This window comes from Mobula birostris, chromosome 17 (genome assembly GCF_030028105.1).
Source record: "Mobula birostris isolate sMobBir1 chromosome 17, sMobBir1.hap1, whole genome shotgun sequence".
NCBI classification, from domain to species: Eukaryota; Metazoa; Chordata; class Chondrichthyes; order Myliobatiformes; family Myliobatidae; genus Mobula; species Mobula birostris.
The window spans coordinates 49,843,914-49,870,164 of NC_092386.1; the positions used below are offsets into that span (position 1 = coordinate 49,843,914).

General features: G+C 39.4%; 1 protein-coding gene across 7 annotated transcripts in view; it reads right to left on the reverse strand.

The window, feature by feature from the left end:
* The window catches only part of ror2 (receptor tyrosine kinase-like orphan receptor 2), a 285,921-nt gene that overhangs the window by 30,737 nt on the left and 228,933 nt on the right, over positions 1-26,251 (reverse strand). For 4 of the 7 annotated variants that reach the window (XM_072281699.1, XM_072281700.1, XM_072281704.1 and 1 more), the window contains one exon: positions 13,784-13,861. The exons of 1 other annotated variant lie outside the window; for it this stretch is intronic. In XM_072281699.1, coding sequence (XP_072137800.1) covers positions 13,784-13,861 — 78 coding nt within the window. Of the gene's footprint in view, positions 1-13,139; positions 13,165-13,783; positions 13,862-14,347; positions 14,394-26,251 lie in introns of those variants that run through there. 2 more of the 7 variants (XM_072281702.1, XM_072281705.1) reach the window with 2 other exon arrangements.

The window sequence follows — 26,251 nt, forward strand, 5'->3', positions numbered from 1 at the left end:
TCTCTCTACACCCATTGACTGCTTGGTGAAGTACAGCTCAAATGCCACCTATAAATTTGTTGATGACATAACTACTGTTGGCAGAATTTCAGATGGTGACAAGGAGGCAAACAGGAGCAAGCTAAATATTGGCAAGACCCGACGCAGGCTGGGAGACCCTTTCACTGAACACCTATGCTCTGTCTGCCAGAGAAAGCAGGATCTCCCAGTGGCTACACATTTTAATTTCACATCCCATTCCCATTCTGATACGTCTATCCATGGCTTCCTCTACTGTCAAGCTGAACCACACTCAGGTTGGAAGAACAACACCTTATATTCTGTCTGGGTAGCCTCCAACCTGGTGGCATGAACATTGACTTCTCTAACTTCCGTCAGTGCCCCACCTCCCCCTCGTACCCCATCCGTTATTTATTTGTCTTTTATTATTATTAATTTTTTTTCTCTCTCCCTTTTCTCCTTCTGTCCCTCTGAATATACCCCTTGCCCATCCTCTGGTTCCCCCCCCCCCCTTGTCTTTCTTCCCGGACCTCCTGTCCCATGATCCTCTCGTATCCCTTTTGTCAATCACCTGTCCAGCTCTTGGCTCCATCCCTCCCCCTCCTGTCTTCTCCTATCATTTTGGATGTCCCCCTCCCACTCCCACATTCAAATCCCTTACTCACTCTTCCTTCAGTTAGTCCTGACGAAGGGTCTCAGCCTGAAACGTCGACTGCACCTCTTCCTAGAGATGCTGCCTGGCCTGCTGTGTTCACTAGCAATCTCACACTTGATCTTAGCCAAAAGGCCGAGAAGCGATGTGTTGCAGCAAACTCAGTCAGCTGGTTGAGTGGTGTCGCAGCAACAACCTTGCACTCAACGTCAGTAAGATCAAGGAATTGATTGTGGACCAGATGCCTCAAAAAGGTGGCATCCATCATTAAGGATCCTACCCAGGACATGCCCTCTTCTCATTGCTACCACCAGATTTATGAATGGACAGTGAACCCATAAACACTCCTTCACTTCTTTCCTCCTTTTGCACTACTTAGTTAACTTAAAAAAATCCTTCTTACTGTAATTTAGTTTTTATTATGTATTGCAATGTACTGCTGCTGCACAACAACCAATTTCATAATATACTCTATGCCTTGATATTAACCTGATACTGATTCTGATCCACAGCTACATATCGGGGAGATTATATTGTATCCACCTACTCTTCAATGAACCAACTTACTTCCTTGTCTAGTTTCTACGGCATTGTCTAGCTGCCAATTCCCACCTGAATGATGGATCCCTCCTCCCTGTCAAGGAGGAGATACTTCAGCAAATGTAGTTAAGACACAGCTTATTTTATTTTTAATGGCACACATTTAAATTTGGACAAATAGTTCTTAAAAAAAAACTGGTTCAGATTTATAAAAGATTTCCAAATTACAAAAGATTTACAAGCTACAAAGAATTTCCAAACACAGGTACACTTCTGATGAACTAAAAGAACATACCAACAAATTGCATATGAACGAGTCGTCTATCACAGAAACCGAAAGCTGAGGAATCAATTCTAGTTCTTCTCTCTGTCTCCATCTTTCTGTCATTGTCCTTGTCATTCCTAACAATCCCCAATGTTTCCTAATACTTGTACAGTTTTCTACTAGATGATGTCATCATCAGGTGATGTTTCCCAGACTCCTTTGCTGGGACAAAGTCATTGATACAGTTGGCCTAAGAGCTTCTGAGGACAATGGTGTAAATACTTAGCTGTAGTTGCCTGATTTAATGCAGGCCAATTAACTTAGCCCCATTGTCTTATATTTAGCTAATGCAGACAAGATGACACATGGTCACTTCACTTTGCAAACCACATAACTCAGCTGCTAGCCCAGATGTCCTTTTAGCTATAAACAGATTACAGCTTGCAAATTACATTAAGAACTGAATACTGATTTTTCTTTACAACAAGTAGTTGAGCAGGGAATATTTATTTGAAGTTTAACTTTGTTACAAACAACTCTGATCCTTTGGAAAGTTCATGCTGCTGTACCAGAAAGCTGAGGTTAGCAATAAGCCTCCCGAGCCCAAGAAAGTGAATATCCATCACACACGTTATTAATATTTTCCAGTGAACTTAATGTTTGAAGGGAGAATGGAAACCACAGCCACAATGAGTGCCTAACCATGGGGATGTTGAACAGGCAGGTAATGGATGAGTTTACTGTAATTTAAATTATAGCCTTCAGCCCAGATGGAGGGCAATTCTGACAAACAGAGATTGTGATATTTGGCAGCTGGAAGATGGAGCATCACTAAAGGAATACAGATATGCAGGAGAGACCTATGGAACCTTATCTGATAAATAACAAAATGTCTGATAGCATCTTCTGTTCACGACCTGGCTTGCTCTACTGTTCACACTGCAATGTGGAAGATCCATGCCAGGGCACAGTGATTGCATCAACCCTGCTGATCTTAAGGAAAGCTGCACACAAGGACCCAGCAATCACAGCGGCATGGACTTCCCACTATCTGACACTGAATTCAAAGAGCTCAAGGTTCCCAGTCGGCCAACAGCAGTGATACCATTTTAAATTTTGAGTGTATTAAACCAGAAAAGGAAAAAAAAATGACTATGTTTATTTTTAAACATTTTAATCGATCCTAAATGAAGAGTATAAAATATACACGGGAACAAGACAGATGTAATTTATTTTTATAACCATTTTTAAACCGTTATTTAAAAAATCTAAATAATTTGTAGCCCAGGTCACCTTACAATCTCTACTTACCAAAAAGCCACAATAAACAGTTGTGCGGGGTGACCCCAACAGTAAATTATTTTCATCAAACTACATCACAATAGTTAACTGCAAGTCTGTGGACAAGTGCAATAAACAGCAGGTGCTACCTGTGCAGTGCAGAAATCGAACTATGGCCCATCACCTCTTAAACCAGGTGGGCTAAGCTAACTGGAGAACATGAGCAGAAATTGATGCTTTCCACATATAATTAATAAAGACAATTTTTTTTTTCACTTGCAGCACTTGCAATCTATTCCCCACATGTGCTTTATTCCTAAGCTATGATGGCTGACTGCCTTGATTAGATCCCTGGGTGTAACAGCCAAATCAGAATTTAATCAATGCACATTGCAAAGAAGATTCAATCTCTTTCTACTTTCAACAAATTCCTAAGCGATATAAAAAATACTTGGTTAAGAATGTGGGCTTATTGATGCTTTGAGATGCATTCAAATGTTTTTCTTTCAGAAATTGAGTATCCTAGATGCATAAAAAAGATAACGATCTAGCATTACATTGAAATCAACTGGCAAACAGGTTTCCAGGTTCAGAGGAACAGCCAGCAAAACAGGCTCAGTTCAGTAGTGATCTAAAAAGCTTAAGGACCCAACTGAATTGTTGAGATCATGTGTCTGGTTGTGAGGAAGTTGGTTTTGAGGCATTCTGTCCATCATATTTACACTTGCTACCAGTTGCTGCAGCCTCTTGTAGAAACTGTCAATTAACACAGTTTATCACCTGCTAGTTAGCCACTTTATTAGCCAGGACAATTGTTTGCCATCAGTTGAATGAGGATCAACCTTGATTAACAAGGAAATGTTATAAACTTCTTTACAGATTCAACGATGATTCTGCAAAGAAAATAATTAAGTTCATCAAGGTTGATCCTTTATAAAGCTGTTTTGACCAATCAAAACATGAAGATAGTATAGTGTCTATACTGTAATTACAGACAATAATATTTTCCAGGAGAATATTGTTACAGCATTTACTCAGGAGGCTCTCTCCCTCGCAGAAGGACATAATCAGAAAAGACATGCTCTCTGTGGAGTTAAGAATAAGAGCAAATCCCATTGTGTTTCAATGACAAAGTTCCCCGTGTTAGTGTGGAAGAAGAAACAAGGCTGGGGGGAGGGGGCTGTGATCATGTTGATGGATATGTAACAGATAATAAGTTATAGGGAAATATAAGGAGGAATGGGATCTAAGAGCCAGTAGAGACTCAATGGGCCAAATGGTCTCCTCCAGCCCCGTAAATATACAAAAATTGAGAGACTATAACTGAACAATATTCCAGTTGTGGCCTTGTGAAAGTCCTGCATGGCTGTAGCAAAACAACTCTCGTGCTCTAGTGCCTTTGCCTTTTATCATTATCACTTGGATGGTTTCTCCCTTAACTCCCCCACTCCACCAAGAGAATAAAATCTGGGCATGTCTCAAGATTATGGTAAGGAACCACCTCTATAAATTTTTAATGACAGATCCTCTGTCTGTCACTACACCAGACTAAATAATTCTAGATTTTAAGCAAAACCAGAATATAAGCTACTGAATTCCTCAGGGCCTAACTACTCAATTGCCTTTGTATGGAGTTATCTTCAGAGATCCTTACCAGAAAATTAAAATGAGAATTATCTGGCATTACCTGTGACCAGCATGCACAGCATCTTGAAAGTGCGCGAGCGCATGTTTACTGATATCCCTTTTCCGTCATTACGAGCAGTATGGTAACTGTATTGTTTACATTTTCCCCTTAGTCTACATCACCCAAGGCATAAAGCTTCAAAGTGTTATTTTTAACTCAAAGTTAGCATGAGAACTATAAAGTCCTTTTTTTTTGCAGGAGGAGGGTCTGTTTGGACTATGCAGAATGACCTTTAAAAAGTACAGCACTGTTACTAAGCAGGTCTCTAAAGTGAAATTTAGGCAATTTCCCCCTGTAATTTATAATAAGATCACAGACAGGATCAGGCAATTAAACAAATTGCTGAATTTTGAATGGAGATCTGTCATGCACAAAGGGCGAGGTTCTGCAAATATATACACCCAGCACACCATAAAGGCAGGGTACAAAATTGTGTACTGATTCTGATAGTGTCTTCCAAGATTTACTTTTAGTAGCCTTACAACCAGCACTCATTAAGTGGCTAATAAAATTGGTAGCACAAACATGATGTAACTTGTGTTCATTGGCACTGGATGTTGAGAATGGAGGGCTATAATTTACATAATCCAGGAGGAATCTAACACCTACCAACAGAAAATCTGACCAGTTATCTGCACACTCACGAAAAGTTAACCTATGGGCCATGAGAAGTGTTGATCTTCACCAAACAGTATTTTCTGAGATGATTTACCAAAAGGAACAGGAACTAACTGTGAAATTATTACAAGAAAATAATCCAGTGTTACCTGATGAATAACCCATGCAGATAAAAAAAACATGCTCTGCCCAGTTTTGGTCTTTAAATAATTCCATTTATATTTACTGGAACAGCATTAAGATTGCTACAAATTTCCTTAAAATTTGGTTCTTGCCTTAGTGATTAACCAGTCTTACTATCTTAAGATGCAGAAGGATGATTGAAATCTTCCAATAACATAATTAGCCAAAAAAAAACTGTGTGCAACACATTTGATCAGCTGGGAAATTTTGGGTACTGAAGAAAATTTTGCATCTTTGAATGGACAGAAAGTAATAATAGCTCATTTTCTCACTATCCATTTGCACGGTCTGACCCCTTAGATATTTTGCAGCATTTACGATCTATTCCTTGTGCTCTTTATCTCTCATGATGTCGTCCTCTCATTATCATTTCATAGGGTTTCTGTCGCTTAGAAGCTGCTTTCTCTCTAACTTCAATCATTAATCTTTCAACCAGATAACTACATCTTATACCCATGATAACCTGTCCTCTGACTAGAAGTTCCCTTTTCTTTATCACTGTGCCGCACTGCCCTGCTCAGTGCCCTTCTCTTCCAATTCTGCAGAAGGGTCTCTAACTTGCAAGATCAACTCTCTATCTCCTTCCATAGATACTGCATCACCAGTTGAGTGCTCCATGTATTTCATGTTTTTGCTTGAGAGAGAAAGAGAAAATAGGACAGATAAATACTTTCTGTTTGCATGAAGAAATGAAGATGACTGCAGCTCAGCAAATTGAATTAAACAATTCAACAAAAATTATGTAACTTTTTCAGTTGCAAAATTGAAATGAAATTATTTGGAATATTTAAAATTATTGCCCTCTCCAAAGAACAGTTCACCTTTTTCCCCACATCTTGCTGACCACACTTTGAAGTTCCACCTCAGCCAGGACTCAGTCGGCATATTATCCCAACCCACCTAATACCACCAGATCTATGTAAATTTTCCTTTTTTTTTGAAGTGATCTAAATACCTACCTTCAACTTTTACAACAGCAAGTAGATCAAAACAACTATTGAAGCTAATGCTTATAAGAGCAGCAATGTCTGTCATCTGGTGATTATGAAGCATAATAACCCTACTGGCAAAATAGACTATAGCTTTATCATGGAGCTGAATTGCCTGTCAGTCAGCCATTGAGTGGTTGGGTAAGGGTGGAAAAGCCATAGAAGAAATGAAAAACCGTGGTTTTAAAATATCAAGTGGGGAGATTTGAGATGAGAAAACTTTCCTCCTGGTTCACAATGTCCAAAGTTTGCCAATAGCAATAGAACCAGTTTAGAACAGATGAGTGGCAAATTCAAATATTTTCCAAAATATTTATTTAGAATGCTAGAATTTACCATATTGCTCTCTTATTTTCTTTCCCCTATTTCATACAAACTTAAGACAAATGCAGTTTATGACTCAATGCAAGATGACTTAGTAAAAGAAACAACAATGCACTATTCTTTTTTGGTGAGATTCATTGCATCAAAATATGAAAATTCAGTATTCCCCATGATCAGAATTAATAAGGAATGCATGTCCTTTTTTGCTTAGACATCAAACCTTTACAAATGCTGCTAACTCAGTTGGCTGACTACCAGTTGAAAAGTAGCATTACATGTAGTGCAATGAACCGTTTCTAGTGATTCCATATGCAGGCAGAGATCTTCCAAGTATGACAGAAATACAATTGCTTAGGTTTGTGGACAGAATTACACCCTCTGAAGACAGCAGGCATTGTGCAGATAAATGCCGCAACCTTGCACTTCGGTTCTAAAATATGAAGCGATGGTAACAGCGTTCAGATCTACAGAGGTGCATGGAACATCTACCCAATTCTCAGGGTAGAAGTACAGATCATGATTATAAAATGGTGCAGAATGATCAGTACTGCCATTCTATATTTCATGCAGAAGCATTTAAGATTTTTTCACTGATTTCATTTGTTACTATTCATTTTTTTAAAAAGACATACTTATGCAAATGATGGTTGAACGCCTTGCAAGCATGTTAGAGAAATGTCACATATGGAACCAATTTCTCACACAGCAGGACTATTGTTCAGCAAAAGTATTTTCAGAAATCAGGCTTTTCCTCTTCACTTCTTTAATCCACAGTGATTCATTCTGTAATTCAAACTAATATTTCCCTACTCCATCCTCTGTCCATCCCTCCAGCATATCATAAGCACTTGAAAATAAAAATCAAGCAGATTTATCTGTCTTCTTCATAATCAACTGCCACAAGTATGTACAACAAAGTTGAAAAAAAAATTTCCTAAAGGCAAAATGTTTTTTTTTAACATAGTCTTGCAGCTTCCCACATTGTTTTACTGAAGCTGACACTACTTTGCACTGTGCTGCTAGAACAACGAAAGGTTTGTGGTTATGCCTGTGGACAAAATTTTACAGCTTCGCTAGTTAGCTAAAGAGGGAACGTAATTACAAACCATTCTTGAAACAACTCAGCCAAAAAAGGACACAAAATCACACAAGCGTGATGCACATATACCCGGAACACACAGGAATGCAAACCCAGTCAGAAGGACTGATGGAGCCCAGGGGAACTCCTAGAGACTTTACAGCTTTGAGAGCTGCCTAAAGTCAGCATTACCAACAATTCAAACAAATGAAGGGAAACATTAAAAATAAACACTTTTCAAATAGAGGAGAAAGAAGATGTATATTTGATATTATCCAAATAGAGTGGTTAACTAGGACACCATTAGGACACATTTTGGCCCAAGTGGCTGCCCCAATTAGCTAAAGTTTCATGGAAATAGTAAAAAGGAATTAAAAAGACAAACTACCATTTAACTGAGTAACAAACTGTATTTTTCAATGACATATAGAATAAATTAGAACACCACCAAAACTACAATACTATAAAACTGTGTATTAGTTCCTAACAGATACTGACAGAGATCCAGTGTATGCTGCTGTGTTCTTTTGAATGACTGTAAGTGAACAAAATTAGCACATACATAATGGACTGCCTTCAAACAAGCTTTTGGCAATTGCATCCTCCAGATCTTCATTTTCATTGTAGCATCCAAGATAAGTGTCAACACCTTCATTCTTGTCATAGCTTCTAACTCATTGAATTTGTAGAATCGTTTCATTTTCACTCCCGGACATTTCTGGAATCATGCTTGAAACCGCAGTGAGAAAAACAGCTCTCAATTGTCTTACTGCTTATTACTCACTAACTGTAAGTGACAAAAATCACTGCTTTTTGAATATGAACACACGCAAGTGACATTATTTTAAAACTCTGCTCTAAGCACAGTGTAGTATCTAACGGCCACACGACACGCATGTGACCGATGCTAGTTAGAAACTGTTCGGCAACAGATTCCTGTCCCAATTAAGCAGCATGGAGTCCCAAATAAACGAAGGGAATCCTGGCTACTTTCTCAATTTGTTGTTGTTCTTTAAAAGTTGTCGAAAATAAGCAGCTGCCCCAATTAACCGGAATCCACTGTATCTAATCTAAATCCCTTTCCCCAGAGCAAGTGAAAGTAAAAATCCTACAAATTTTCTAAACATGCATCAGGCTGGAGCATCTTCTCACCAAATTCACCTCTTATTGCCCATCCTAAACATTGGATAAGGGATGGTTTTAATCCTCATCCTCTGATAGCAGTGTAAGAAGGACACCCAACTCACAGAGATTAGTGTCAGACGAGATGGAGGCTTTTCATTACAGCCTTAGATCAGCCCAAAAAATATACTGCTAAAAGAAAGTGCTTTCCTTTCAAGAAAAAGAGCGCACACTGTTCTACTTATTAATCCTTGTGTGAAATCTTTCATGATGATTCTTCTGTGCTGAGGTGCACAGCAGGTTCATGTCATTAAGCCTAGAAGAAATTACAGCCTTTTTTTGGAATACCTCCCAGGTACTGCTAAAACACCAAATATGTAAAAAATTAAATAAACCATGTAAAATCAGCGCAGTTTTCTAATCCCCATCCACCATAACCATCAGGGAATTATGCAACATGGATGCACCTTTTGGATTCTTATTTACAGGTATGTGCAGTTCCTATTTACAACTTGCACAATAATATGTTAGATATTGGCTTTAAATATGGCTTCAAAGATCACTAAAGCAAAGGCTGTACAGAATACTAAAGTGGAAAACTGATTTGCTGACTCAGTAAGCACATATTTTAAAGTATCATGCTGCACCAACATGGAACATTCCACAGAGACAAGAAACATTCCACATTAAATTCCTGCTGCGAGAGCTCAACTAACAGAATCACCCTTGATTGCAACTGGCACTGCCACATAACAGTTAAGAGTTCCCTCCATTTGGCCCCAAACACTTGACCAGTGCTACAGAAAGGGAATTACTTCTTTTGGGTCTGCAAGTAAACTGAAAACCATGTAAATCTGAAAATCCACAGTAATACTGGTCCTATCTAGACATACAGTATTGAATGAATGTCTTTTATACATAAAGGTCTTCAAACATCTAAGAGACCATGAGAAATAAAATGTTTGTAAACACTTCATCCAGGCATTGGGATTTAAACTCTTCCCAATGAACAATAAATTAATTGTCCTTTTCTCCTCTTTCAAGGAGACCCTCCTGTTGAACTCAGAAAAATTATAAAGTAAATCTTCAATTCCATGGAAAATTGTGATACAAAGTGCACTGCATTATTTCTGTCAGAAAAGAGCTTCTATGCAAGAGATTATGGTTCAATATAAAGTAATGATACCAATATATAAGATTTTACACAACTGTAAGGAGACCATGCCTGTTCAATGGCAGGTGATGAAGATCTTAATGAAAATCTTTATTACCATATGCCTGGGGTTACGATTCAAATGAACAGCAGGCTTTGTTCCCCTACAAAAGTTACATCCATTACCTTGTACAACATTTCAAGATGCTTGATTCAATGAGAGAGAAAGCAGACACGAAGAGAATAGAATGATATCAAAAACCAAGAGACAACATGCTGGCTGATGATATGAAATAATTTAGCATACACAGAAGTTGGAAAAGTACACCAACATTTCAAAAAAGGCAAATGCTATCAAGACATTTTCATTCAACTGTGTTACCAGATTGAGGACGATAGACTTTTTTTTATATGATCCACATGAAATCAGTGGCTGACTGATTTAACTTTACCAGTTTTGAATGGCATGGTTATGTCATCCTCGATAAGCGTTTTTAATATGTCAGTCATGTATGACCCCATGCCAGATGTGAAGACAATGATGCCTCAAAGGCATTTTTGACTGGCAACAGTGTCCTCACTGTCCATCCTATAAACCAATATCAGTCAATGCCAGTGAAAGGATCCACAACTTTAATAGGATAGCATAGTATTAACACAAATTAGAGGAATAATTTATAGACAACAATAGTCCCAGCATTACTGGAGGCACAGAAAATAAAATTAAGACTGAAGAAACACTATAGATGCTGAAAACCTGGAGCAACACACAAAATGCTGGAGAAAAATGTGTAAGCCAGGCAGCACCCGGAAGGGAAATGGACAGTCGATGTTCTGGGTTGAGACCTTTCACCAGGACTGGAAAGAAAGAGCAGAGAAGCCAAAATAAAAAGGTTGGGGGAGGAGGAGAAGCAAGAGCTAGTGATAGGTGGATCCAGGCAACGGGGGAAGGGGAAATGATGACAGTTGGGGCAGAGGAAACATAAAAAGATGGGATGGTGATACGTGGAACTGATGAAGAGCTGAAGACAGAATCTGACAGGACAGTGGAGCGTGGAATAAAAAGAAGGCAGTCTGGAGGAGAACTAGATAGGGAAGTTAGGAGAGAGAGGGGGTGGTGGGGCTGGTGGGATAAGAGAAGGTATAGACTTTTTGCTCCTGTAATTCACCTTTTGGCAAAAGTGTGCAAGTTTAAGAGCGAGGAAGAACAATAGGGGTGAGGATGGAGGAAATGGATAGGAAGTGGGAGGAAGCTGGAAGAGTGATTTAAAAAAACAGAGCAAAATGAGAGAGGTAACAGGGAAGAATGAGGCAAAGTGTGGTGACAAGAAATTGGAGAAGGACATGGAAGTGAGGGGACTATGGGGGGGGGGTGGTGAAGACCATTAATTTAGTTGTCTTCCAAGATCATTAACACACACTTCAGTTTTAAGAATCAAAAAACATTTTTTAATTGATCTTGCTGCAAATCTTTGTTAATATTTCAATTGCAATAGGTTTATACAGCTTTTGTGTTACACATTTGGGGGTGGCATGGTATTGTAGAGGTTAGCGAAATGTTTTTCAGTGCCAGTGATCCAGGTTCAATTCTGCCGATGTCTGTAAGAAGTTTCTTATATTCTTCCTATGACCACGTGGGTTTCCTCCGGCATCCCAAAGACATACAGGTTCAAAGTTCAAAGTAAATTTATTATCAAAGTACATATATGTCAACATATACAACCCAGAGATTCATTTTCTTGTGGGCATTGTCAATAAACCCAATAACCATAACAGAATCAACAAAAGGCCACACCAACAGGGCGGACAACCAGTGTGCAAAACTGTGCAAATACAAAAAGAAAGTAAAAAAAGGTTAATAGGTCAATTGGTCACCTGGATTTAATTGGCCAGTGTGGGCTCGTGGATCCTTTAAGGGCATGTTACCATGAGTATCTATAAATAAAATATACCACTGAGAAATATGGATTAGGATACAGAATTTGGCTCCTTGGATTCTTATTTTGAATCGATTTGGAATTGTAAAGTGTGAAACTCAGTAAGCTGAATACAGATACCCAGAAAATTGCACAAATGGAATCAAGGATGTGCATAGTTCTCAGGAAGCTAGAGGAAAAGGGCAGCAGATAATAGACAAAATATGTTTGTGTGTGCAGATTTTAAACTCCTTTTACTTTAAAATTTTCATTATAATGGAAGTTGTTGTTACTGTGTGGATATTGCTCTCTTCAGTGCTGGGAGGGGTAGATAACAGCTCAACAAATATTGGTCAGTGCTCTTTTAAATCACAGAGTTTATGTAATTGACAGGAGAGAATATAATGCTCAACATACAGGAAAATAGAGGAGCACAAGTTAGCCAGACCTGAGGAAATAGTAAAGAAGAGGCTGATTGTGATTTAAGTCTTTAGATTCCTAGAACAGGAGGAAGAGGAGTGAGACAAGGGGCTGTTGCAAGTGTGCTCAAAGTCAAAAAGTCGTTGTGGTTGGGGAGTTGGAATAGAGTACAGCAGTGCTGACCAAGACTACCCAGCAGTAACTATGAACTGAATGACTTGAAGTATGGGAGAAAGCACCAGATTCAGAGCCTTGATATGCAGAAACATCAACAAGTGCTTCACAAGTCTTTCCAGAAATTAAGACACGGCACAGAGAATAGTACAGCACAGAAACTGGCTCTTTGGCCCACCACATCTGCAGCAGAATGGTGCCAAATTGAACTAATCCATTCTGCCTGTACATCATCCAGATCCCTTACTTCCATCATATCTATGTACCCATCTAAAAGCTTCTTGAATGCCACAATTGTATCTACTTCAGCAATCACGCCTGTCAACTCATGCCAGGTACCCATGACTCCCTGTGTAAAACTTGTCCTGCACTCATTCCCTTAAAGCTTTCACATTCTCACCTTAAAGCAATGCTTTAAAACCTTGGAAAAAAAAGATTCTGGCTGCCTACTTTGTCTATTGCTCACATAATTTTATAAACTTCCATCAAGCTTCTGATGCTCCAAAAAAAAACACAACCCCAGTCTGTCCAGCATCTCCTTATAACTAAAAGCCTCTAGTCCAAGAAGCATCCTGGTAGCGGCAAAAATTGATCCAAAATCAAACCAAAACAATGGCCGGCAGCCTGCAACCCCAGACGGACTTGTTATACTTGCATGACATGCCCAGAGCTCCAAGGATTGCTCCAAATTGTTGAACTCTGTATTTCGATCCTTTATTAGCAATTAGCAAACATACCATTAGGCATTATTGAGAGTTATTTCAACGGTCAGCAAAAATGTGACCTCAGTCAGTCCCAAGTTACAAACAGCCACGAAATAAGCAAGAATACGCAAGTTATTCCCTTCACTTTTACCACGCCTCCACTAATGTGACAAGTTACCGTAATAAATGCCCAGCACAGAATACATGGCTCCTACTCCTCTTCTGGCCCCTTTTCAAAGCCCCCACATCCTTCTTGCATCACATTTAAGAATTCTACTAATTACTTTGGAAATCTATACAAGAAAAATAACAAAGCATGACAAGGAGCAGTAAAACAGTCTAATGAAACTGCACTTTCAAAACCATAATTCTATAGCATACTCAATATTCCAAATATATATTAGAAAATGCTGTTTCACAGACTGCAAGGTGCTCCATTCTTTGACTATACAAACAAAATTGACAGTAATAAATAAAATTTGTTTATGGATACACACCGGAAAATTGATGAACTAAAAGTTCATCTGCAAGCTCTCAAAAATCAGTTTCCAATGAAATTCCGTAATTTGCGAAGATATTGGTGTAGAAAAGCTGCACTTCTACTGATCAAACATGATGGGAAACTAATAGATTCTCATCTTCTAACTTTGTAATAAGAGAAGAATAAAAGCATTTACCTTGAGCTGTAGGCAAAGGACTGTGTTGGTCTCCTCCCGTTCCAATGGAGCCACTTGGATCAGACTGGTGAACTTCATCTGGAAGTAAAATTGTTGATCATAAAAAAGATCTACAACTATTCCACTATAAAGATCAAAGTGCAGCAGTTCTCCCAGTGGCTTAGTGAAAAATAAATATTGACTTTTATTTTAGATTTCCAGTATCTGCAGTTGTTTTCTTTGAATTTTCATTCACTCTGACATTGTTGAGAGCATCACATCCCACCCTGAACACGATGCAATCACTCCGTCGAAAGCAATTATGTCTGCGCCTTGTTTGGGCTTTACGGAGATGACCCCACACAAGAATATTTACGGTCAGGACTGGAACACGAACGACAGTAATTTGGTTGATGCCGCAACAAACAAGGAGAATGAATCTACATGGGGTTGCCACTCAAAATAACAAAAATACAAACAACAGACAATTTAGCTCCTTCCTTCTGTAGCACTAAAATAACCCAAATACAGACTGTAAACATTATAAACAGTCAGAAAAACAGATTTTAAAACTTGTTATCATACAATAACCTTGTGGTATGTAGGTTATCTTCATCTGAAAATATGGCAATAATTATAGCAGTTCAGCACAATGGAAAAGGTGCCAACAGCCAAACATTTTCACAATCAATTTTAGCTCTGACAAGTATGAGAAATATTTAGATTAAGCACTGAGCAACAATCTGCAGAAACCAGCCTATTGAAACAGTGCTATGAACAAGAGTGGCTAAATAAACGAGATTAAAAGGATGCTATTTCTCCAGGCTGCACTAACTATATTGGTTTGTCGTGCAAAACGCCTTCCCTTCGCTGCGTTTTACATCTCCTTTGTACTTTTCAACCACAGCTGTAGTTTATCAGTAATGCTGAAAACTTTATAAACACAACTACCAACGGCAGAGCTTCTAATGTATGAAATTTATTATAGAAAGCATATGATTTATTAGTAGAGTTCATTCTTTCCCATAAACGTCTTCCTTTGCAAACATTCATAATTTTGATGTAAATTCAAAGGCAGACTCTATAGTTCAAAAACAGCACGCATAAACTTAAAAACTTAAATTGTCAGTACCATTTCTATACCATCTCCAGTCATAGGGGAATCAGTGAATCTAGTTGCTGGCAACCAAAGTCTTTGAGGTACCTTTGAGTATGAATTCCTGTTCATTTAATGAAACTATCACTAAATAACTCCTAAAGCCAATGCAAAGATTTCTTGACCCCCATCCTTATTTGTGTTTTGGTCTTCAGCTTCCTTCCAATTTCACAACTGTGAAAATCATTTCAATTCATCACAGAACGGTACAGCACAGTACAGGCCCCTTGGCCTACGATATAGTACTGTCCTTTTAACTTACTCCATGATCAACCTAACCCCTCCCTCCCACAATCCCACCATTTTTCCTATATGCCAATTTCTTTTCAGTTTCACAATCCAATGGGAACAAATGGCATTTATTTGGTCCTAGATGGAAAGTTTGGTCCTCCTTGCTGTCTAAGGGATTTTGAGCAATCCTTTTCAGCACCCAATGTTACATCAATTGATCTTTTTTGTTTGTTGCTCTTCTGTAGATTCCTGCTTTCACACCTATACCGCTCCACTGCGCAAACCAATATCTTTCTTCTTATTATTTTATACATTATGGCATCATATCTCTCTTTCATTACCTTCACTGTGCAAAATGGCAGTTCCTTCTGATCTGACACTTGCATCAGTTTCTTCAGCATATTCCATACTACATCTATTCTGACCTCCAGCATTCAGGGTGGAGGCAAGTACTCTCACAATATTTAAGATACTCTGAAGTGTTTTTGAAAATGCCATGCCACAGAAGGCTATGGACTGAATGGGATTAGTATGGATAAATAATTTGATGGTTGCCATAGATATAGGAGGCTGATGGATGTATTTCAATATAGATTCAGACTCCATGACCTCCTGTAATTATTTCAGATGACATAATCTTTGTCTTCTTGGCCTTTCTTTTGTTTGTCCAGATTCATCAAACCACCATTTTCCATTGCTAATATATTTCCCCATTCTATAGCATGTTTCCACAATGCTGAAAACTGCCTATACCTTAACAACATTGTCATTTTTGATCATTGAATATCAGCCATGGGTGCTGACAGACAAAGCTACGTGTTCAAATAAATATCCCAGATGAGGGAGAGGAAATCAAGATCCCTCCATACCATATGGCACATTTGCTCACTGCTTAAACCATCTGAATTTAGTAACTAGAGAGTTTCTACTTCCTTTTCACATGTGTAGCAGATTTAATTTATAAAGTCTTTAGCTACCTTGCTGACAGATGCAATGAAAGTGGAGACCAATACAGAAAACAAGAGATTAAGACCACTTGTGAATATATTTCAAAAGAGGTGACCAGAACCCAGGCAGCCAATTAAGCTGCTTTGAAGTTATGACCATATCATGAACTCCAAGACATCACTTTTCAGCTCACCCACCCAATCCCAACATCCAAAGTTCAAGTTATCAGGGAGAACAAGACAGGATTAGCGCAAGATCAGTGTAAACTGGGTCATAGTCAGCATGGCCTCAATAGGGTGAATGATCTATTTTCTTGCTTCTGATTCTATAACTGCTGACTGTATTTGGTCTAACTGATCAAACCTCACATTTTCCCCAACCATCAAATTAATTATCTTTATTGCTAACTTCTAGATCCCACAGAAAAATAGGAGACTGTACTCCAATGTAGTTCATGTTTTCTCATGTCTGCAGTTAATTATTTTACTGTAACAGATACTTGCAGCCTTTCATTCAGAAACAAAGAATTGTCTCTATCTTCATAATAAAGACAAGGTGTCAAACAAATACACTTTTTAAAAATGTTATGACTAGTTGTAATGTTGGCTATAAGATGAAGATATATTTGTCAAGGTGCATGATAAAACCGATAATAAAAACCATTCCATTCAAATGGAATTTGCCATGGAAAGTTCTGACTCAGGATATACAACAGTGGCCTCACATCCTATAGTGCGGGTAAGATGGTCAGCTGGACAGCATTCTATCAACACCAACAGAAAAATATATACCTAACCAATTGGGTGGCTTGCCTTTAAAGCATCTCGCTCCAAGCTTAGTACATTATCTGCAGAAAAAAAATCTACCACACCTTTGATGTGAAGCTTTCTGTGAAATGGAACACACTGAGACTACATTGTGTGTACATTGTGATTTGGGTTCATGCTAATAAAACTAAGGGAGAATAACCTGAAAGATCACATAGTACAATAAAGTTCAGAGCCTGTGGCAGTTTCTTCAGGAAGTCTGCCAAACTAGTTTGAATTCTTAAATGTGTTACATGAATGCAGCTTAGAAGAACATTTAAATTTAGCTTATTAAATCTGCTACATGTGTATTCAAGAAGCATTAGGCTGCTTTACTGTTTACCTGCCTTCCTCTCATCTCAAGTGAATGTTTCTCTCAATGGCAATATGCTATGTAGAAGGAAGATTAGGTCAGATCTTATGGCTGTACTGAGCATTACATATAAATGTGATCTATTCCACAGACTTCAGAAGTAGAACTTCAAGTGAACAGGAAATAGAACTGGGAACTTGGTCTCCACAGCTAGCACATCAAGACTGTGACTTTGTGCCCCTATTACTGCTGCTAATAAAATTATAATCTGTGTAGAAAAGAGATAAATCTGGAATATATCAGTGTTGTAAAAACTTGAGATAAGACAGCATCTATGGAGAATGAAACAGAGTTACTGCTCAGTTTAATGACCTGGTTAACGTTAGGAGATTTATGAGCTTTTAGTATTCAGCGAAAGGGGTGGGTCAAGGAGAGACACAGGAAGTGTTACGGCAGCCTGTAAGACAGGAGATATAAGGGATTGGGTGCAGGTCAGAAAGGTGGAAAAGTGATTATTACCCTCGGCAGGATCATACTGGAACATCAGGGACTTTGTTGGAGGAGTCAATAATAGATCCACAGAATTATAACAGGCAAGGGACAATGGTGACCTGGTGGCAGCTTGCAAGAATTGCTTCTCGGAGCTTTGCATCAACAGCAGCAGATTTGATTGAAGAAGGACAGGAGTTGAGGAGAGTTGTTAACGTCAATCAACAGAAGGCGTGGGACAGGTAGCTGGGTGATTGATAGTTTCGAGGGAATACAGCTCAGCTAGGAGATGGTGGATTTCAGAGATATAGAAATACATAGAGAAGCTGGTGGGGGGGGGGTCATAGTCCTAAGGTGAAGAAGTCCATTCAACCGACTGAGTCCATTCTAGCTCACAGTTGAGCAATCCAGTTGATTCAATTTACCTGCTCTATATCTGTCACTCTCCAAGTTCAATTTCAAATGCCTATCCATTTCCTCCTCTGAGTCTTCACTCCTACTACATCTCCAAGTCTCTGACCATTACTATCTACTGCAGAAAAAATGCTTCTAATTCCTCACATATCCTGCCCAAAATTCGAAATTTGCCCCTTCTAGTCCTTGCACCTTGTGGGAATAACCTATCTAAATCCATCAGAATCCAGCACATCTACCTTAAATCTCCCTTGTTTCAAGTTCTGTGGGAATATGCTCATCAGAAGGACTGCTGTAATTCAAAGTTCAAAGTACATATATGTCACCAGAAAAAAACCCCGAGATTCATTTTCTTGTGGGCATGCTCAATAAATCCATAATAGAATCAATGAAAGACTGCACTAATTAGTACGTTCAACCCCTGCACAAGACAACAAACTGCAAATACAAAGAGAAAGAAACAATATTAATAAATAAATAAGCAACACATATTTGGAACATGAGATGAAGAATCCTTAAAGTTGAGTCCACATGTTGTGGGAACATTTCAATGATGGGGCAAGTGAAATTATCCCCTTCGGTGATGGTAAGTGACCCCAAAAAGATCACTCACCATCTTGGAACATCTGCTGCCACTAAGCCAACAAATTTCACGGCATATGCCGGTGATATTAAACCTGATTCTGATTCACCATCGCCCTCAAGGGTAATGAGGGATGAGCAATAAACGTTGGGTCATGCTGGTGATGCCGAAATTCTAAAAATTAATAAAGAACATCACACTGTTCAATTCCTTTCACAACTCCTTCACAATTGAAACAGTTTGTATCTACAAGAACCATGAGGCTGATACATAGTTAAGAAATGTATGAACTTTATAATATTCAGAGAAGACGGCAAGTTATTGTGTGTCATACTATATATGTGCATTATGTGTACTGCTGTGCTTTACACCCTGGTCTGGAGAAATATCGTCCTGTTTGATGGTATACACCTATGGAGTTAAACAACAATAAACTTGGAACATCTGCTGTGTGCCTGGGCACAGAGCTCGAAAAAAGCGACGTAACAGACTTATAACATCGTAAACCAGTGAGTTGTTTGTTATTTCTCCCGCTCGTTGGAAAATGGAGTCACCTCTTTCTCCCTTATTAGGAGAGAGAGAGCGAGCCTGCAGTATGTCGAATTATCAGGTGAACAATGTAGTCTTTGGGGTAACTGCAACTCTGTCTTTGCTATTGCTTTGCTCACGCTTGCGTGCTGGTAGCGGGAGCACTTTATTTTTGCCGGTGGGCAGAGGGGATTGTTGCTCGCTGCCGCTTACACACGGGAGAGGGGGGAACTGGGGGGGGGACTTTGGGGTTCTAACATTTAACTGTCATTCATTCTTTGGGGGCACTCTGTTTTCGTGGATGGTTGTGAAGAAAAAGCATTTCAGGGTGTATATTGTATACATTTCTCTGACATTACATTGTACCTTTGAGTCTTTGGACTTGACTTGAAAAGGAGAGGCAGAAGTGGACATTCATGTTACTGGAATAAACATCATCTCAACAGGAGAGATGGAAGAAGGGAAACGTTAGAAACAGTAAACTGGACAGTTTCAAATCTCAGTGACAAATAATTCCACAAGCACTTTACACTTGCTTTGCAAGTAAGGCTGAACGAAATTGGGAAAAAAATTTCAGTAAAGATTATTTTCCCTTTCCAGGATGATCCTGGAGCTTGAAAAATTCTCTCAGTTTAAACAGGTCAACAGTGCTTTCCACAGTTGCAGCCGGACCTGACAGTGAATTGCTGAACTAGTTTTCCACAATACCAGGATAATTCTATCCCTTTGAGCAGAAACAAAGGATTTACCCAGGGAGTGGTACGGTTAAGATTTTATGAGAATTAAATCATGACCTTTGCAGGCTAGTTGGTTGAGCAGATCAGCATCTGCAAAAAATATTGCAACATGGTACTGAGGACCGAGTGTTTGGCAGCTGAAAGTTTCAAGCTGCTTGGTGACCTGAGAGGGATTGTTTTCCCCAACAGCGTCACAGAATTAGTACTGGAAGAACAAAGGGTCAAAACATCAGTTGAAAACTGTGGATCTTTAAATATTTACCAAGTTACCTCAACTTGCATATTTACACTTTTCATTTAGAATTTAAATGATTGAATTATTTTGACTTACCTAAAGATCTACTTTTTTTGTAGAGCTTTAATGATTGCCTTGTATTTTCTTTATGGAATGTGATACTTCCTAACACTGACTTTATCTGTTTTGTAGCAAGCTCAAGCCTAGGTACAGTATGATAGCACCTAACTCACTAATTCATCACCCACTTTACACTGATTCCTCTGCTTGAACAAGAAGGCCAATGCACAATTTTAGAAATCCGGTTCTTTAAAACTTAGTGGAATGCCTAACACATTTCCTTCTCCCACTACCAGCCAAAAGCACATATTTAGTTTAGTGTTTCCAGGATGTGGACGTACTTGGAAAGGACTGTATTTATCAAATATCTCTAGCTACTTTGACAAACCCAGTGAACTTTTCACAGCAGTTGCATCAACTGAGTAGCTTGTTAAGCAATTTCAAGAAATATTTGAGAATCAACAGACTTGAATAGGGCCAGAACCAAAAACAAATGGTAGGATGTGACTGGGATTCGCAGTGAAAACATTATTAAAGAATTATTTTCCATCTCCAATTGCCTTCGAGAAGTTAGTGATAAATCACATTCGTGAACTGATTTAATCCATTTCTTTGCCTTCAATGGTTATGCCTCTCACAGGATGCTGTTGGATAGTTCCAGCATTTATGAAGGACAATAAAGGAATAGTGAAGTATTTCCAAATTGCGATGATACGTGACATTTATTTATGTAGTGACTCAGCATGGAGTAGGCCTTTCCAGCCCTTCAAGTCTTGCTGTCCCAGCAATCCCACAACCCCGATTAACCCTAACCTAATCACGGGACAACTTACAATGACCATAAAACCTACCCAGTACATCTTTGCACTGCAGGAAGAAAGTGGAGCACCCAGAGAAAACACACGCATTCCACGAGGAGGATGTATAGAGACTCCTTCCAGAACAGTGCCAGAATTGAACTCCAAAACGGCCGAGCAATGAAATACCTCTAGGCAATGGTAGCGTCCTGTGGCCCTGTCGTCTTGTCCTTCCGCATCGTAGAAATTATAAGTTTGGGAAATTCTATTATAGAGGAGTTGTACAGTATATTTTGCAGTGACTGGCAGTCACTAGTGGTAAAGTGAGTCAAAGTTTGAAATGGTCAATTTAGCAGGCACTTTGTTCTTAATGAATTCATGCAATTTGAGTGAGATTGGAGCTACACTTATCCAAGTAAATGGATAGTTTTTCACCAGCCTCCTTCCCTGGTAGATACTGGAATGACTTTGAGCATTGAGGAGGAGAATCATTTTCCTCAAGTACTTTCCACCACAGCATTTATAAACAGTTGCAAGAAAAAGTTTGTGAACCTTTTGCAATTACCTGGTTTTCTTTATTAGTTACTTCATCTAAGTCACAATAGTAGACAAATACAATCTGCCTAAACTACTCACATACAATTGTACTTTTCATGTCTCTAGTATTTAATAACTGGAAGAAACTTCCTTAGCTGCAATATCCCCACCAAACATTTCCAGTAGCTGCTGATCAGACTTGCACAACAGCAAGGAGGAATTTTAGGATGTTCCTCCACACAAAACTGTTTCAGCTCATCAATATTTCTTGGACACCTTGCAAGAACAGTCCTCTTCAGGTCATGCCATAGCATCTCAATTGGGTTAAAGTCTGGACTCTGACTTGGCCATTCAAGAGACAAATTTTCTTCTATTCTGTTGTCGATTTACTCTTGTGTTTCGGATCATTGTGCAGCATGCAGAGAGATTTAGGCCAGTTAGAGAGTGGGCTGAAAGATGGCAGATGGCGTTTAATGCTGATAAATGTGAGGTGCTACATTTTGGTGGGACTAATCAAAATAGGACATACATGGTAAATGGTAGGGCATTGAAGAATGCAGTAGAACAGAGGGATCTAGGAATAATGGTGCATAGTTCCCTGAAGGTGGAATCTCATGTGGATAGGAAGAAAGCTTTTGGTATGCTGACCTTTATAAATCAGAGCATTGAGTATAGGAGTTGAGATGTAACGTTGAAATTGTACAAGGCATTGGTGAAGCCAAATTTGGAGTATCGTGTACAGTTTTGGTCACTGAATTGTAGGAAAGATGTCAACAAAATAGAGAGAGTACAGAGAAGATTTACTAGAATGTTACCTGAGTTTCATCACCTAAGTTACAGAGAAAGGTTGAACAGGTTGGGTCATTATTCTTTGGAACGTAGAAGGTTGAGGGGGGGGGGACCTGATAGAAGTATTTAAAATTATGAGGGGGATAGATAGAATTGACGTGGATAGCCTTTTTCCATCGAGAGTGGGGAAAATTCAAACAAGAGGACATGAGTTGCGAGTTAAAGAGCAAAAGTTTAGGGGTAACATGAGGGGGAAGTTCTTTACTCAGAGAGTGGTAGCTGTGTGGAACGTGCTTCCAGCAGAAGTGGTTGAGGCAGGTTCGATGTTGTTGTTTAAAGTTAAATTGCACAGCTATGTGGACAGGAAAGGAATGGAGGGTTATGGGCTGAGTGCAGGTAGATGGGATTAGGTGAGAGTAAGAGTTCGGCACAGACTAGAAGGGCCGAGATGGCCGGTTTCCGTGCTGTAATTGTTATATGGTTATATTGTCTTGTTGTTATTAAGCTTCCAGTGATGGACCGCTACCCTGACGTTCTCCTGTAAAGTCTTGACAGAATTTTTGAATTAATTGTTCCCTCAACATTTGTAAGCTGTCGAGGTCCTGAGGCAGCAAAGCAGCCCCAAACCATGATGCTCCTTCCAACATGCTTCACAGTGGGGAAAAGGCTTTGGTGTTGGCGTGCAGTGCCGTTTTCCCTCTGAACATAGCAATGTACATTTCTGACAAAAAGTTCAACTTTTGTCTCATATGACCACAGAACATTATCCCAGAAGTGTTGTTGAAATCCAGCTGGTCTTTTGCAAACTTGAGATGTGCAGAAATGCTTTTTTTTAAATTTTGGAGAGCAGTGGTTTCCTCTGTTGAGTCCTTCCATGAACACCATTCTGGTTCAGTGTTTTTCTTACAGTGGACACATGAACAGAGACTTCAGCAAGTTCTAGAGATTTCTGCAGGTCTTTTGCTGTTACCCTTGGGTCATTTTCACCTCCTTCAGCATTGCTCATTGTGCTCTTGGTGCGATCTTTGCAGGACACCCACTCCTAGACACAGCAACAACTGTACTGAATTTACTCTTAATTATTTTACATGATATTGGAGGTGTAATTGTGCTAAATAATTGTTGGACACTCTAGTTTAGAATCGACATTGGCTCCTATGAGTGCCATTGGCTACTAATCAGCACATGCCTCTGTGTTGTTTAGGTCTTGCTGCATGCAGATACTGAATACTTCATCATTGAGGATCTCCAAATGGAATTAATACGATGCAAATAAAAAAGTGGACATCCTCGCTTTTGACCTGATGATGAAAATTGATCATTGATGCAGCAGCTGACGGTGGATGCACTTGGAAACCTACTCTGAGAAGTTAAGCTCTGATGGTCAACTTGTCCCTTTCTCCCATTATCCTTTAAACTGTCCACCACCTTTTTCTGACTGGGTTTAACAAGCGAGCCATTATGACAGTCTGCTTATGGATAAGATCTTTCCTTCAATAAATTGGGCAGTAGAGATCAGTTAGGCCAAAAGACAATTTATCAACTTCACAGACCCTCCAATGGACCCAGCATTTTAACTGAAAATCCAAATTATCCAACCACCATGATGGAATTTAAAGTTAGTCTGGAAATTGGTGCTGCTTACAGTGTATTGGAGAATTGATGTGGAGTGCCAATAACCATTTTAGTTGTAGGCCCACTACCTCAGAGCTCAGTGTCTCTGCTGATTGTACCAATTGCCTGTCACGCAGTGACGGGAGGGTTAGCCTACAGCAGGTGCTCTCACAATGTTTAAACATGATGTGGATGAGCACTTAAACTGCTAAGGCATGCAAGGCGTCAAGAGCTGGCAAATAGATAGGTACTTAATGATATGATGGATCTATGCTGTAGGACTGGTTATATTTAGGTGAGTAAGGGACAATAAGGTGGGAGTGGGTTGTGGTCAATGGTAAGGACTCACGCTAGATCAGAGCTTTCAGAAAGGTAGAGTTCCTGGATTTCAAAGCTTATAGGAGACATAGAGAGTGAGGAATGCGCAGGTGCAACTGTGGGGGGGGGGGGGGGGTGAAGGGATTGGATGGATATAGAAGCCCTAGTCACAGGATTGGCACTTTCACGGTGGGCACCTGGTACGTGGTTCGGGTGACTAGAGAACAAGCAGGCAACACCTGTAAACAAAGATGCTCACCATCTCCAGGCCACGCCATCTTCTCACAGCTATGATTAGGCAGGAGGTATAGAAGCCCAAGTTCCCACAGTATCAGAACAGTTACTCAACTACTTCCCTCCAAGCATTCAGTTCTTGAACCATAAACACCTGGACGACTATAAACACCTCAGTATGGCAACACTAAGACCACTTTGCACCATAACTGAGTTTCTATTGTTCTAATTATGTTCTTTCCTGTAAAAAAAATTGTGCAAAATTTAAGTTTTTCTAGTGATTGTCACACTTCTGATCCTATGTGCCTATGATTCAGATACGTTAACATTTGTGAAATGTGACCTTTGCATTCACAAACAACACACCTAAGGCTGTTCTGGGGGCAGCCTGCAAGTGTCACCACACATTCTGGTGCCAACATAGCGTGCCCACAATGCTGCTGCCAGTAGGTTTTTCATTGGACCTGTACACAGAGGTACTTCTGTATATGACAACAAACTCAGCTTTGAGGTACAAGTTGCAAAGGTTCACAAGACCGAAAGAAGCTGCAGAAAGTTGTAAATCTAGTCAGCTCCATTTTGGGTACCAGCCTACAAAGCACCCAGGACACCTTCAGGGAGCGGTGTCTCAAAAAGGCAGCGTCCATTATTAAAGACCTCCAGCACCCAGGGCATGCCCTTTTCTCACTGTTACCGTCAGGTAGGAGGTACAGAAGCCTAAAGGCACACACTCAGCGATTCAGGAACAGCTTCTTCCCCTCTGCCATCGATTCCTAAATGGACATTGAACCCTTGGACACTACCTCACTTTTTAAAAATCTACAGTATTTCTGCTTTTGCACGTTTTTTAAAATCTATTCAATATATGTAATTGATTTACTTGCTTATTTATTATTTTTATTTTATTTATACATTTTTCCTTCTATATTATGCATTGCATTGAACTGTTGCTGCTGCTAAGTTAACAAATTTCACATCACATGCCGGTGATAATAAGCCTGATTCTGATTCTGAAATGGGTGCTAAGTCAGCTTAACAGCACTGAAATGGATTTTCCCTCAGAAGATCCCCTTTAAATGACAGTTGGGCTAAAAAAATACTTCAGGGGGTGCACAAAATGGAGGTTGCTTGGCACAATGTGATCCAGTTTCCTGGGAATTGCATTGGGTTAACAAATGATGAAAAGTGCAAGAAAATTTCCTAAGTGGTGCAATTCCACATGGAAATAGCTCCAAAGCAGAACAGGATTAGTCATTTTCTGTTCAGTAGCGCTGAGAAAAAAAATCAGTTGAATTTCTCGGCTCATGTTCTCTAGATCATTGATCTGGCAGTATAAACAATTACTACACACAAACTTTTACCGAAGCGAATAGAAAGCAGTTTATGACTGGGTGCATCTTGTGTTCCAATGTTTCCTTCAGCTACTAATACATAAATTTTACTGCTGCATTTTATATGAAATTCTCATTTATGTAGCTCGCCTTATATTTCCAAAAGATGCACGAGTGCATGTGACTATCCATAAGGTACTTTTGAAAGTATAGCCTTCTTTGGTGGCCCCTAAGTACATAGCAAGATCACACAAACAGCAATAAAATAAACGATCACATGAAATGGAGATGTTTGTTAAATAATAAACATTAGGAAAGGCATTGGAACTCTCACACCCCCACCTTTACCCATACCTACACAGCCGGCCC